The sequence below is a fragment of the Salmo trutta genome, chromosome 3 (assembly GCF_901001165.1).
Source record: "Salmo trutta chromosome 3, fSalTru1.1, whole genome shotgun sequence".
Taxonomy (NCBI): domain Eukaryota; kingdom Metazoa; phylum Chordata; class Actinopteri; order Salmoniformes; family Salmonidae; genus Salmo; species Salmo trutta.
In genome coordinates this window covers 44,595,330-44,608,412 of record NC_042959.1, presented here as the reverse complement: position 1 = coordinate 44,608,412, position 13,083 = coordinate 44,595,330, and the positions used below count along the sequence as shown (strand labels likewise).

At 40.0% G+C, this 13,083-nt stretch overlaps 1 protein-coding gene across 1 annotated transcript; it reads right to left on the bottom strand.

Moving 5' to 3' along the window:
- Positions 1-4,841: 4,841 nt before the first annotated feature.
- Positions 4,842-11,279, bottom strand: LOC115175969 (growth/differentiation factor 6-A-like). Its single transcript, XM_029735667.1, has 2 exons — positions 10,804-11,279; positions 4,842-6,676 (listed from the first exon to the last, which is right to left on the bottom strand). Exons 1-2 carry the CDS (start codon positions 11,153-11,155, stop codon positions 5,784-5,786), a joined length of 1,245 nt encoding a protein of 414 aa, XP_029591527.1. The 5' UTR covers positions 11,156-11,279; the 3' UTR covers positions 4,842-5,783.
- Positions 11,280-13,083: the final 1,804 nt, after the last annotated feature.

Below are 13,083 nucleotides of genomic sequence, written 5' to 3'. Positions count from 1 at the left end.
AGAGATAAACAAAAATCTCTGAGAGGAGAAACAGACACTGAAAATCCATGATAAAGAAATTCCGATTTGATGTCATCAATAGTGTCATGAACAGTTTGAGTTCAGGCCTTTGCACAGTCCAAGCATTCCCTACCCATGCATCCCAAATGCAACCATTCAACAAATCACAATGAGAGTTCTCGTACTTAACAAAAATTATATCATATTTCACTATGCCCATTTCCCTATATACTCACTGAAAAGTTGCTTGCAGCCTAAATGTTAAGTTTGATTTATCTCCTCACTGCACAGTTTATGAGGACATCACTGATAACAGTGGGGTTAGGTATGGGGGAAATGTCTATCTCTATTGGAGCCAACTTGTGTTTTTAGACATTGGAGAGACTCCCGGACGGTTTGGAGGAACACATTGTAGATCTTGACTTTGTTATCATGCATCATCATGGACCATGAAGAGGCAGGCAACTCAGCGGTCCACAGATGTGGGGTGTCAAGGCTATTTGTGTTAAACATTCTCCACATATTCTGATGAAAAGGAGCTGTGCCCTTGCCAATACAACATTGGTTAAATAAACATATTAGATAGAAATGTTAAACAAAGCACTCTCTCGGGAATGGCTTCTCCATACTGGTGACTAAGACAATTATGCAGCTATGAGGACGAACCTGTTATTCTTTATGAGACCATTAAAGCTAATGAGTGAATGATTGAGGCGACTAAACTAAAGCATTCCTTCCTTTTCATCGGCATGCAACCATTCTCAAAACTTCCTCCATCAACCCAGCGTCCAAACCAGAGATATAATGTCTGTATCCAATAAAATAAAGGGACCTAAAATATAAGGGGAATTGAAATTCCAAGCCCTCATTTGTCACAGAAGCAGCGTACGCAATCTCACGAGTAAGGTAAGAGCATAGAGGACATTTGACTAATGGCAGTCAACTTGTCACACACTTTATGTCTTTCCTTTCAGACCTGTGTCTCTCCTCTTTTCCACTTGTACTGCACGTCTGCTAGTAAGGTATCACCATGCTATGGGTATCACCAACGCACTGCACTTTAGGGGAGTTAGCTAGTGGACCTAGCATTAGCCACATAGCATCCTGATGCTATTCAATGCTGACACACAGACATAGCCTGAAGGGCCATTTGGTTATGCTCAGGGGAGTGGTTGCTGTGTCAGTCATTTGCAGGGGCAACTAAAGAGTGCACTTAGTGTCCTCTCTTTCCCCCAGCAACCATGTGGGGAGTGACATGATACTGTACAAGAGCCTGGACAACGTATAACATTTCAAAGCCATTTCCTAATTGTTTCCAGGCCAAGGTCGATAGCCTATATGGAAGCAATCCCTGCTTTCAAACTTTTTTCATCCTCAGATTGGGAAACATTAAAGTGTTAAGTAAACTTGAACCAGGGGGGTGGCTAATTCATTGGGAAATCGCTGCGGTTCATCCATTCAGTACTATATCAGTGACAGTCAATGCATTTCCTTCTACTTGAATGGCCACCACATGTTAACATAGTTTTAGCATAGCGCTGAGCCGGCAAAACACTGAACAATAACACTCATTGTCTGTTTACATGTTAGTGAAAACACTAAATGATCCTGTGGCTTGAAGCAGACAGCCCTATGACTTCCAATAAGTTCATGACCTACACAGTATCATTAGATCAATCATAGCCTAAAGTGCCTTCAGAAAGTATTCAGACCCCTTGGCTTTTTCCACATTTTCTGACGTTACAGCCTTATTCGAAAATGGATTAAATAAATAAAAAATCTCAGCAATCTACACACAATAGCCCATAATGATGAAGTGAAAACTAGTTTTAAGAAATGTTTGCAAATTTATACAAATAACTAACAGCAATACCTTATTTACATAAGTATTCAGAAAATTTGTATGAGGCTCGAAATTGACCTCACGTGCATCCTGTTTCCATTGATCATCCTTCAGATGTTTCTACAACTAATTGGAGTCCACCTGTGGTAAATTCAATTGATTGGACATGATTTGGAAAGCACACACCTGTCTATATAAGGTCCCACAGTTGACAGTGCATGTCAGAGAAAAAAACCAAGCCGTGAAGTCGAAGAAATTGTCCATAGAGCTCCGAGACAGGATTGTGTCGAGGCACAGATCTGGGGAAGGGAACCAGCATTGAAGGTCCCCAAGAACACAGTGGCCTCCATCATTCTTAAATGGAATAAATTTGGAACCACCAAGACTCTTCCTAGTGCTGGCCGCGAGGCCAAACTGAGCAATCAGGGGAGAAGGGCCTTTTTTCAGGGAGGTGACCAAGAACCGGATGGTCACTCTGACAGTGCTCCAGAGTTCCTCTGTGGAGATGGGAAAACAATGCAGAAGTGACAATTATCTCTACAGCACTCTACCAAACATGCCTTTATGGTTGAGTGGCCAGATGGCAGCCACTCTTCAGTAAAAGGCACATGACAGCCCGCTTGGAGTTTGGCAAAGGCACCAAAAGAGTTTCAGACCATGAGAAACAAGATTCTCTGGTCTGATGAAAACAAGATTGAACTCTTTGGCCTGAATGCCAAGCGTCACATCTGAAGTAAACCTGGCACGATCCCTATGGTGAAGTATGGTGGTGGCAGCATCATGCTGTGGGGATGTTTTTCAGCGGCAGGGACTGGGAGACTAGTCAGGATCGAGGCAAAGATGAACGGAGAAAAGTGCAGAGAGATCCTTGATGAAAACCTGCTCCAGAGCGTTCAGGACCTCAGAATGGGGTGAAGGTTCATCTTCCAACAGGACAACAACCCAAATCACACAGCCAAGACAACACTGGAGTGGCTTCGGGACAAGTCTCTGAATGTCCTTGAGTGACCCAGCCAGAGCCCGGACTTGAACCCGATCAAACATCTCTGGAGGGACCTGAAAATAGCTGTGCAGCAACGCTCCCCATCCAACCTGACAGAGCTTGTTAGGATCTGCAGAGAAGAATGGGAGAAACTAAACTACCCAAATACAGGTGTGCCAAGCTTGTAGCGTCATAACCAAGAAGACTCGATGCTGTAATCGCTGCCAAAGGTGCTTCAACAAAGTACTGAGTAAAGGGTCTGAATACTTATGCAAATGTGATATTTTATTTTTTATAAATTAGCAAACATTTCTAAAAATCTGTTTTTGCTTTGTCATTATGGGGTATTGTGTGTGGATTGATGAGGGAAAACAACAATGTTATCAATTTTAGAATAAGACTGTATAGTAACAAAATGTGTAAAAAGTCAACGGGTCTGAATACTTTCCGAAGGCACTGTATATCAACTCCTACCAATAAAGATGAATGATTTGTTTACATTGCATACATTTTTAAAGAAAGCTGAACTCCATTGTCACCACCACTGAGTTCTACTGCATGAGTTCTAAAACAACTATAAAACTCTCAAAGTCAAGAGCTCCGGTACTGTAACCAGCAGCACTAATTATAATCCTACATGGGTAGAATGATCTGTATCCCCTGCTAGAAATAAAACACCATGCTTTGCTAAAAGCTAGTTTTGTAATTCAAGCACATTTAATGGTTAAACTTTGGAAATACATCATGGATTCATTGTGATCCGATAAGACTGATATTAATGAAATATGCATAGATAGGGTTGAGCAACAGAACACTATACAAACAAACAGCATATCTGCTTATATACAGGCTTTGAAAGAAAGGGTAAAACAAGTGATTATTTTTCCATAGTTAATATAATCCAATGATCAAAGGAGACATTCTTCTCACTTCTTATTTTGGTCAACATGAAAAAAATGCACAAAGGTCTGATTGAAGTGTGAATTTTTCCCATTATTCAAATCAAATCCAATGTAGACCACTTGATTTAGCATGATATGTACAATAACGTTAGGTACTGTAATTAGGGTGACTCATATCTGTAACTTCATTAGAAACAAGCAGAGTTACAAATCACCTAAAAACTATGTTTTCTCTCTGTCCAACACAGTCTCACTCTGTCACAGACGATCAGCAGATTTCTGGGAAATTAAAGAGGGGAGTTAAGTCATCCGAAGTACAAGAGTGTTGGATGTTTTGTTCTTCACTTTATTAGTACAGTAATAGTGTGGAATAATATCCATTAATATATATATATATATATATATATATATATATATATATATATATATATATATATATATATGTATATATATATTGGCCTATATAAATGTATAATTTCATATATCATTTAAAAAGAATTTAACACAGTTGAATGCACCTCAGAACTCAGAACCTAGGTAATTATGAGGTAGACATCAATAATGGTATTTGCACCCTCAACATTTTTTATACAGCTTAAATTACTCTCATCAATGTAAGAAATATATGATTATCATGAAACTCTGTACATCACAATTAATAAAATTATTATAGAATAGATATTATAACGATTTGAGTGCATTTAAAGTATGTACATTTACAAAGAAATGCCTTTTGTCATTTCTTCATAAGTTGCACTTGTAAAGTTTTAACTATACAAATATTTACAGCTCAAATAATGAACAGCAGTGCATTCAAAGCTAATGTGCATTTAAATATCTCGTTTGCGAGTCTTTTCTTGTCAGTCGATTTATCATGAAAAGGGTGTTCTTCCTGATTACATGACATTGGCGCACTCAGTTGTGGAAGTGCCTTTAGTAAAGATGCAGACGTTGAAGATGCAAATGTTTGTCTTGATTATTTAACGTGGCCTTTGGTGTCCCCACGTGCTCCTGTGCCCAACCGGGTCCAACTGCCTTTCAGTGTGCCTTCAGCAAGTCATCGAAATACAGTCAGCTGTCAATGGCAGGCACAATATGAAAGCCTATGTCCATGTTTAGAATCGTCTGTTTAGTCTTGCATTTGTTGCCCGCAGGCTGTGATGACTCGAGCGCGCACTCCATTCTGATGAAACCGAACGCACAGGGAAATCTCTTGTAGGCATACCTGCGCTATCTCTTTTCCTCAGAGCCCATTGTGTGTTTGGTAGATTACATTCACCTTTTAGAGAGAGAGAGAGAGAGAGAGAGAGAGAGAGAGAGAGAGAGAGAGAGAGAGAGAGAAAGAGAGAGAGAGAGAAACAGATTTGAAAGAGAGAGATTGGAGAGAGGGGGGGGGGGTGCTAGGGCCGATTGATAACGCATCAGAAGAGCTCGATAGTTTCAGCTGGACACTGGCAGTGAGCCTGGAAACACCCGCTACAAATGAGTCCTCTTCGCAAGACCGTTGCAGGGAGCTGCAACAATGCACAAGGGCTATCCCGTGACTGCGGCCTAGTTTGAACAGGTGCATTCCACTGTGCCCATTTCGGACAGAATCCACTGATGGAGGACCAACAATTCCAAGTCTGCTCAGAAAATGACAAATAATAGCATATCACTAGCATGTTGATACCCACTCCTCTACTGCGGACTAATGGTTTATGACGACCTGTCTCTCCATGTCCGGGCCTCGCAAAACAATACACTATGCTCTTGAAAAACATGGACGGAAATGTAGGCTAGGAGTATGTATTAGTTTAACACAACAATTGGACATCTAAGGCTATGTGAGATGGTACTGAGTTTAAATTTGACCAAAATAAATATGCTTGCATAGGCCTACACTACAAATAATGTCTCTCGCGGATCCCTTTTGAGTGAAGTTTAGGCGCACCATGATATGGCAAGAACGCGTGGGTCTATATGCTTAAGATATGCCACAGCTTTCATATCCTGACCTGGACCGAATGACTTATCTTTGATTTTGCGGGGTTTAAATACGCAGAAGAAAAGGACGCTACCTGCAGCCACACTGCTCTACCACCATGTCCTCATACTGTTTGTACACAACGTTATTGCCCGAGTCTATGTAAAGAATGCTGATGGGACTGAGTTTGGTGGGAACACAACAGCTAGGAGGTGTGCTATTGGGGTCCATTGAATTCATGAGAGTTTGAATGATGGCATGGTTTGTTGGCTCTAAATGCGATCTCAAAGGAAAGTCGCACACGCCCTCACAGTGGTACGCCTCGTAATCCAATGGCGCAATGATCCAGTCATCCCACCCTAGCTCTTTGAAATTAACGTGCAGAGCCTTTTTGCTGCATCTAGATTTGGACTTCTTGCCATGTCTTTTCCCATGCCGATTGTTCAATGCAGTCCTCCGTCGGCGCCTGGCTTTGAACCGCAGGCCCCTCTCCTCCTCCGACCTGCTCCCCGATCCGCGAGACCTGATCTTCTCTTTCATTTCGTTGAACAGGTTCTCCCTTTTCTTGGACCTGGTGTAAACCACCAAGATGGCCTTCTCTTGCTGAGTTCGACCGGTTCTGTCAAATCCCATCTGTTTTAAATCGATTTCCATTTCTGATTTACCAAGAGTGCCCTTGAGCTGGAGACAAAGCTGGCTCCCCTGGGCGGAGTGATACCGGTTTTTAAACATTTCCCACACGTCCAAAACCTCCCATCCTGGTTTTCGGGAATCCAGAGGATCAAGGGATCTTGCATCCAGTAGCCGTTCTGATCGACAGGAGAGTAATTGAATGTCATAGAGACCTGTCGGGGACGTTTGCAAATCCCCGGGTACTTTTCTAAATATCCTTAATTCAGCTCCAACCAACTCCTCTTTGTCTGAAAGGGTTGAGACATCAAACAGATACTTTTGTCTTCGCAAAGGAGAGTGCAAGAGATCGTCTGCAAGATAAAAAGAAATAATTGCAGTCAGATTCACTTAGGGTGTACAGTGTTCAGGAGAGGGAGTGGGAGGAGGAGGGTTCACATTCTCACAAAGAGGCCAGATCCACTGGCCTTCTTTCTTGTTTTTCAGTGCCCATTCAAAAGTCGAGCTGAGACAAACTACGACTGACACGTCATTTCTGAGCAGAAAGGGTGCATTATAATTTTTTGGTACTGTATAATAAACATATTCACTCTTAACATCAATAATCAACAGATGCAAACTTAGCAGAATAACTACCATAATAATGAATTATTTAGATTTGCCCATTATGCCTAATATGATGAGGTGTCGCCTGTTTGAATCAACTTTATTTCCATGTTAGTAAGATATACTTTTTGAGACAGTAGCCTGAATATTGTAGGCTAAGCCTGTGATCATAATACAACAGCTGGCAATTACCTCTTTCTGTCTTTCTGTCTCTCTCTCTCTCTCTCTCTCTGTACCAACCTGTCCTTTTGGATTTGATACATTTTCGATGTGCAAAATACCGTTCAGTAGCCTATAATCCTATTTTTATTATTAGATAAGACTCGAAATATAGCCTATGTATTTTAATTCTTATGGGGAGAAATGTGAAATTCGGAAGCAAACTTCAATTGAATTGTCAATTGAATCTTATCATAATTGTTTTATGTTAATGTGGGCTATTGTTTTCTAATAACACCCCAAATGAATCACTTGAGAGAATACTTTGCTTTTTCAATGTAGGCCTATCATCACTAAACGAAGAGCCTGATTAAATTAGTGAATATTTATCAAACCAGTTTATTAATTATTCTTTGCTTGGGAAAAATTATTTCTGAAACGATTATCAAAGTTGTGGAGCATAGAAACGAGGGGCCTAGTGATATGACGGGAGGGGATTCTGCCGGACTCAACCGACCGAAGGCGATATAGGTTACTGTACACTCAACTGAACAATACACAATTCATATATTATTCCCTGCTCGAGACCCACTAGGCCTAGGATACACATATTTGATCCCAGCGAAGCAATGTGCTCTCATATAAGTTAGAATATTGTTCATTTCTTCTGTAAAGGGTTTACTGGAGGTATGCAGTGTTTTTTATATCTAAAACACAAGGTTTCATAAAATACATTAGAGCTTTTAAAACACAGTTTTCTAAAGATTTTTCGATTACTTACGAGACAGTTAGATTTTCGTCATCTTTTATCAAGTCAAATATAATTATACATAGGCATAATAGTGTAAATGCTCAAATAGGCTGAAGTAAAAACGAATCTGTTTTACTTTTAAGGCTACCATGAAAAAATGTGTTGCCCAAACAAAATGCGATTTTATTTAGCATTCACGATAACAGGAATATACTAGGCCTACATAAGACAGATCAATCTGTGGTCTTCGGAAATATCAATTAAATGTGATTCCGTTTACCATTTGTCCATCAAATTAAATGCACTGAAAAACTTGTTATTTAATAAAACACTTGTGGGTAGCCTGTTCTAGGCCTAAACAATCGCGCCCTGTGTGTAGGCTATTAATCTACAAATCCAACATAGATGCCATATTTCAAAATAATATGATTTTATTCGAAATAGATATTTGAATTTGGTTGCCAATACTTTCCCCCCTCTGTGAACCCTGCATAGTTTAATAGTAAAAGTAGAGTGAAACCTTGTGTTTGTTTCAGTAATTTGCACGTATGGTCTGCATTAAGGTTTTTTTATAAGACCTCAAACAAATCGTATACAAGGTCACCAAATAATTAACAGTTCTGAATTCCCCTCTTCCTCATTAAAATACTTCCCCGCTTATATTACATCTCCTCTTGCCAACGACAACATTCCCAGTTCAAAAGTGCTTGGCCTGATTATGCTGACTTTAAGTTACAGCGCGAATCTGTTTTAAAGAACTTGACATTGCAGTTTGTTGATTTTGAGATATGATTCGACAAATTAAGAGACACATTTTGATTCACCTCATTTGCTTGTAAAATATAAACATTTGGACATAACTAATCCTGTGCGTAATTTACATATTTATCTGACCAAAATATGAACGATACGGCGTCAACCACTTGTGTTAGGCCTATTGTTGTATTATCTGAGGTTTTGGACAACATATAACATTGATGTTACACTTTCCTCTATGTATTAGGCTACGATTTTCTAAAGGCTGAGAAAGAGAGCGAAGAGGAGAGGAGCGAAAGAGAGAGAGGGAGACTTCTAGTGCTGTGGCTTCCGAGGCCAGCGAGCAGCATCTGCGTTTTAATGAGTTACTTCAAGTGCCAAAAGTAATTTTCATACATTTGGTTTATTATTGTCTGACCTTGCGACCATAACGAACGTAGGGACGTCTCCTATTCTGTTTTGCATAAATTGTTTTCATTTTACCTGCAGAGGGGAAAAGTTACACAATATAAAACATTTCAGTTTTGTACAAAAATGTCGTCTATCATACAAGTGTTTCCAAAAACAGCTGTGCGTAATAGCTGAAAAAGCGCAAAATTCATATATTACGCACGAACGTTGTCGCTTGAGTATTACTTTTCGGACTTTTTAAAGTGCAAAAAATAGTATGTCTATTATACAATACAACTCAACACTCGAGGGCCTGGTAGAATCTTAACAGAAACCACCAATGTGCTGAGAAAACGGAATAAAAAAATATTTTCAGCAATTAAAGTGGCGGTCGCACAGCGAGGTACACAGTAAAATACTAACCACTTCATAGCGAAGGACGTGCTCTTACATTTTTTTCCTTTGTTTTTGGTGATGTGCCATTGGCTGAGCTGGGTCATTATGGGAGAATAGACAGTGTTTGATATGTTATGACATGAACACTCAATTAGATCACGAGTTCAAATACTCCAATCAGCGGTTCGATGCTAAGCAACCCTCAGAGAGTCCAGAGAAGGGTCAGAGCCAGTGACACATCAAATCAAAATCAGGGGGAAAGTGCGGCTTTTTCACCATGTTACAGATGGGAAATAATGCCAACAATGACGTTAACTGATTGTATTTCTCCTCTAAAGATAAAGCTGACTTACATGTGTTCGGGTTTGTTGGTGTTTATCTGCCTTTGTTTGTCTAATCAAATCCGTCAAATCACTTAGTTACAGAGTTAACTGTCCCTAATCACCTGCAGCCCACCACCTGCAGCCCACCCTAACCCGTTCTAATATATCAGTTTATTAACTGCAGAGTTGGCCAACCAGATTGCACTGATGGCATGACGATCTGTAACACATAATGTTAATTCCTATCTTGATGCAAGCCAACTGTCATTTCCTGTTTGACGTGTTCACTGAGTCCTACACCAATGTGTAAATTAATGCACAAGTTCTTTGGAAATATAACTTTTTCTATGATTATCAGTAGCACTGTTTCGAGTCTAGTCTGACGACAAGGCAATGTTTGAACAGTATTGGTTTGGTGCACGCGGGGACCCATAGAGAATGATTTACTACCTTTATTTAGATAGGGCCTCAATTAGTGTTTTATTGTCGTGTAACCTGGGGGTCAATGTAAGTGTAATATAACTTCATACTTTACAAAATTGATGTACTCCTATGGCTCTTTAAAATGTGTCCCAAGGGCTCAAATGGAACTGAATGCGACAACAAAACGTAATGCGTCAATCATAAACGGTGATAAAAGCTCCAGTGCAACTAAAACAACTTTGAGGCTGACAAGATAATTGCACTTTAGCTTGTGAAATATCGTTTTATGCATTAATTAATAGTACATTTTACAATTCAAGCTGTTACATATTTAGATTGGATCACCTCTAAACCTGCACCATCGACTGATAGGCCAGCACACTATTTTGATGTGGTTATTTTATGGCAGTCTTTGTGGGTCAAGAGTAGAACAGGAACACAATTTTTCCACATTTCAACTTGCAACTCCAGCATTTCATTCAATAAGAGAGCCATTGTAAAAATGTATAGTATATGTTATTGTGAAAGGAGCTGGTTTTTTTTTTCTTCAGATTAAAAAATGCATACCATGGCTGCAGCGATGTGTGCAAATCTAGAACAAATGTAGCAAGATTCTCACTTGGTCGTATGCAACGGTAGTAGGCTACATAGCTAAGTCATTTTAGTTGAGACCAACCTGTTCCTCTGTCCACAAAACTTGTTATGGTATTTGCAGACTTTGAGGAGCGGAAAAAACTTGCGTTTAGTCCGAGTCTCTCTGCAGCCGAATACGTCCTGTATATGGAGAGCATGTAATCGTGGGGCACAATTGCGTCCTTATTAAAGTCTTCTCGGTGATGGTTTAAGATTGGAGAAGATGCGAAGATCTCTTTGGGAAATTTGGTTGACCTTTGTCCATCATGAAGGATCTTGGCTCCCTTGTTTCTCCTTGGCACAGAGGGAGATATGATGGCAGCTGACTGAAAACATGGTATATTCCAAATGAAGATGAGTAACAAATATAACGATAGTACTTGAAATGCGTCCATGGTGGTAGAGTCCCAAAGATGTTTCGAAGCCCTCTCCGCAATGAAGCGATTTTAGACAGCAAGAGCTGAAGATAGACTGCGCGTCAGAGCTAGACTTCTGCGTTCCCTTCTCACCAGAAAAGTGCGTTCGCGCCCTCGACATCACACAAGAGCCGAGACTGTTGAATCAACAGGGAAACACGCCCACTTGCAGACGCTCATGTTGGCTACTTATTGGAGAACTTTTCCCAGTCTTTCTATGGACGTTGAGACGGAGGAGACATCTCCGACGGCCGAGGAGTCGTGTCTCACCGCCATAAGTAACGCCACAGGATGCCAAGTTTAAAGGTACAATAACACGTTGACAAAGGTCAAGAGGTGGACAAAGATTTCAACAGAGCAGAGGTCATATAACGTTCCAAACCAGCTAAGAGAGTAGCCTATTGATGAATGTAACCAATTATCTAAGACCCCCTATAACTTACTTTTATGCACGAAAACATGAAGATCAGTGATTTATTTCAGACATGCAAATATTTTGGGGCCATTTTGTTTTACTTTAAAAACACCTTAACAATAGTTCAGCTATTTGGGGCGATGTTCTACATCCCCAATCGAAGGTCACAGATGCAATTTTGACTTTTCAAGACAAAAGACCTCGGTTATATATATTGTATTTATGTGCGCAAACCAAACTGGCAATGTCTCCGAGGGTATCAATGGATTATGAAAGTAATGAAGAGAATATGTTCCATTCAAGAAAATATATGGCAAGAAGAACACTATTCATTACGCTATTCAGCCTCTCTTTTTGCTGTATTCTACCGACCTCCAATGGCATTTCCATGAACTGCAAGTGGCTTCAAAATCATACGACCCATACTTCTCTTAATATCTAGGCCCACTTGTTGAAGACATGATAATAATGTATCCTCAAAAATGTGTCATTCCGTTTATGATAAAGCCACCATGTCTCCAGATAAAGGACTTAATGAAAATCCCTTGTGGAAATCTCCACTCTTGAACGGGTTAGTCAGAGATAAGATGTGTACATCGGCCTTGACAGGAACATATTGACTAACTGTGGTGTTAGTAGGTCAACAAACAGACAAGGTCCTTCACAGTGATAAGATTTAAAATTGTTTGAGACAGGAAACAACTTCACAGTGATTAGGATAATGGGTGCAGGTGTTGATGCATTCACTAATTGTGTGTCTGACATGGCTTTTACTCTGTGTATGTTTAGGACTATAGCCTATTTCTATGCGGACCCTATTTCTAATGACAGTTGGGTAAGATTGGATCCAGGGGATCCCCCTACCAAATACCGTACCTGTTTTTGAAAAACTCCACAAAATAAATTTCTGATGCTGATTTTTTTGTATGTAAAGTTTTAGCTTTTATCTACATTGCCGGTCAAATGTTTTAGAACAAACACATACTCATTGTCGATTTGCATTTCTATAAATTGGTATGTGGAGGAATAAACGTGATTAAATCAGTCCATAAAATAGCATGTGGTTGAAATAGCATTATTTGGTATTCCTTTGTGTAGCAGTACACTCCAGCAGAGAGCAGCATTTGCCCACCACCTCCTAATGTCTGTGGCTTTGACATCGAGTTTTCACTCTTTAAATTTACTCTAAGACACATGGACAGGGTCAGAATTTTATTCCAAACGTTTCAAATGAGAATAGGCCTTAGATGTCTCACACAATTAAGTAGCCGTTGGTCACAGGGGTAGGCTACTTGAATGTTGTGGCCACTAATATGAAGCAACTCAGTATCCCCCACTTCTTTGACCTGGGCTTTTTGACAGGCTCCCTCCGCTGCATTTACGTTATTCATCTCTGCAATCTGAACATTGAGTTTGGAGAGCTTTGGCAGGTACTTGTCCTCAAATAAATGTTGCTCTCAACAGCCCCACTGCATTATGTTATTCACTTCTT

Excerpts from the sequence above, each read along its gene's own strand:
- LOC115175969 (XM_029735667.1), bottom strand. The coding sequence starts at position 11,155 with ATGGACGCATTTCAAGTACTATCGTTATATTTGTTACTCATCTTCATT. Across the intron at positions 6,677-10,803 it reads TTTTGTGGACAGAGGAACAG|ACGATCTCTTGCACTCTCCT; the intron begins GTTGGTCTCAAC and ends TTTATCTTGCAG.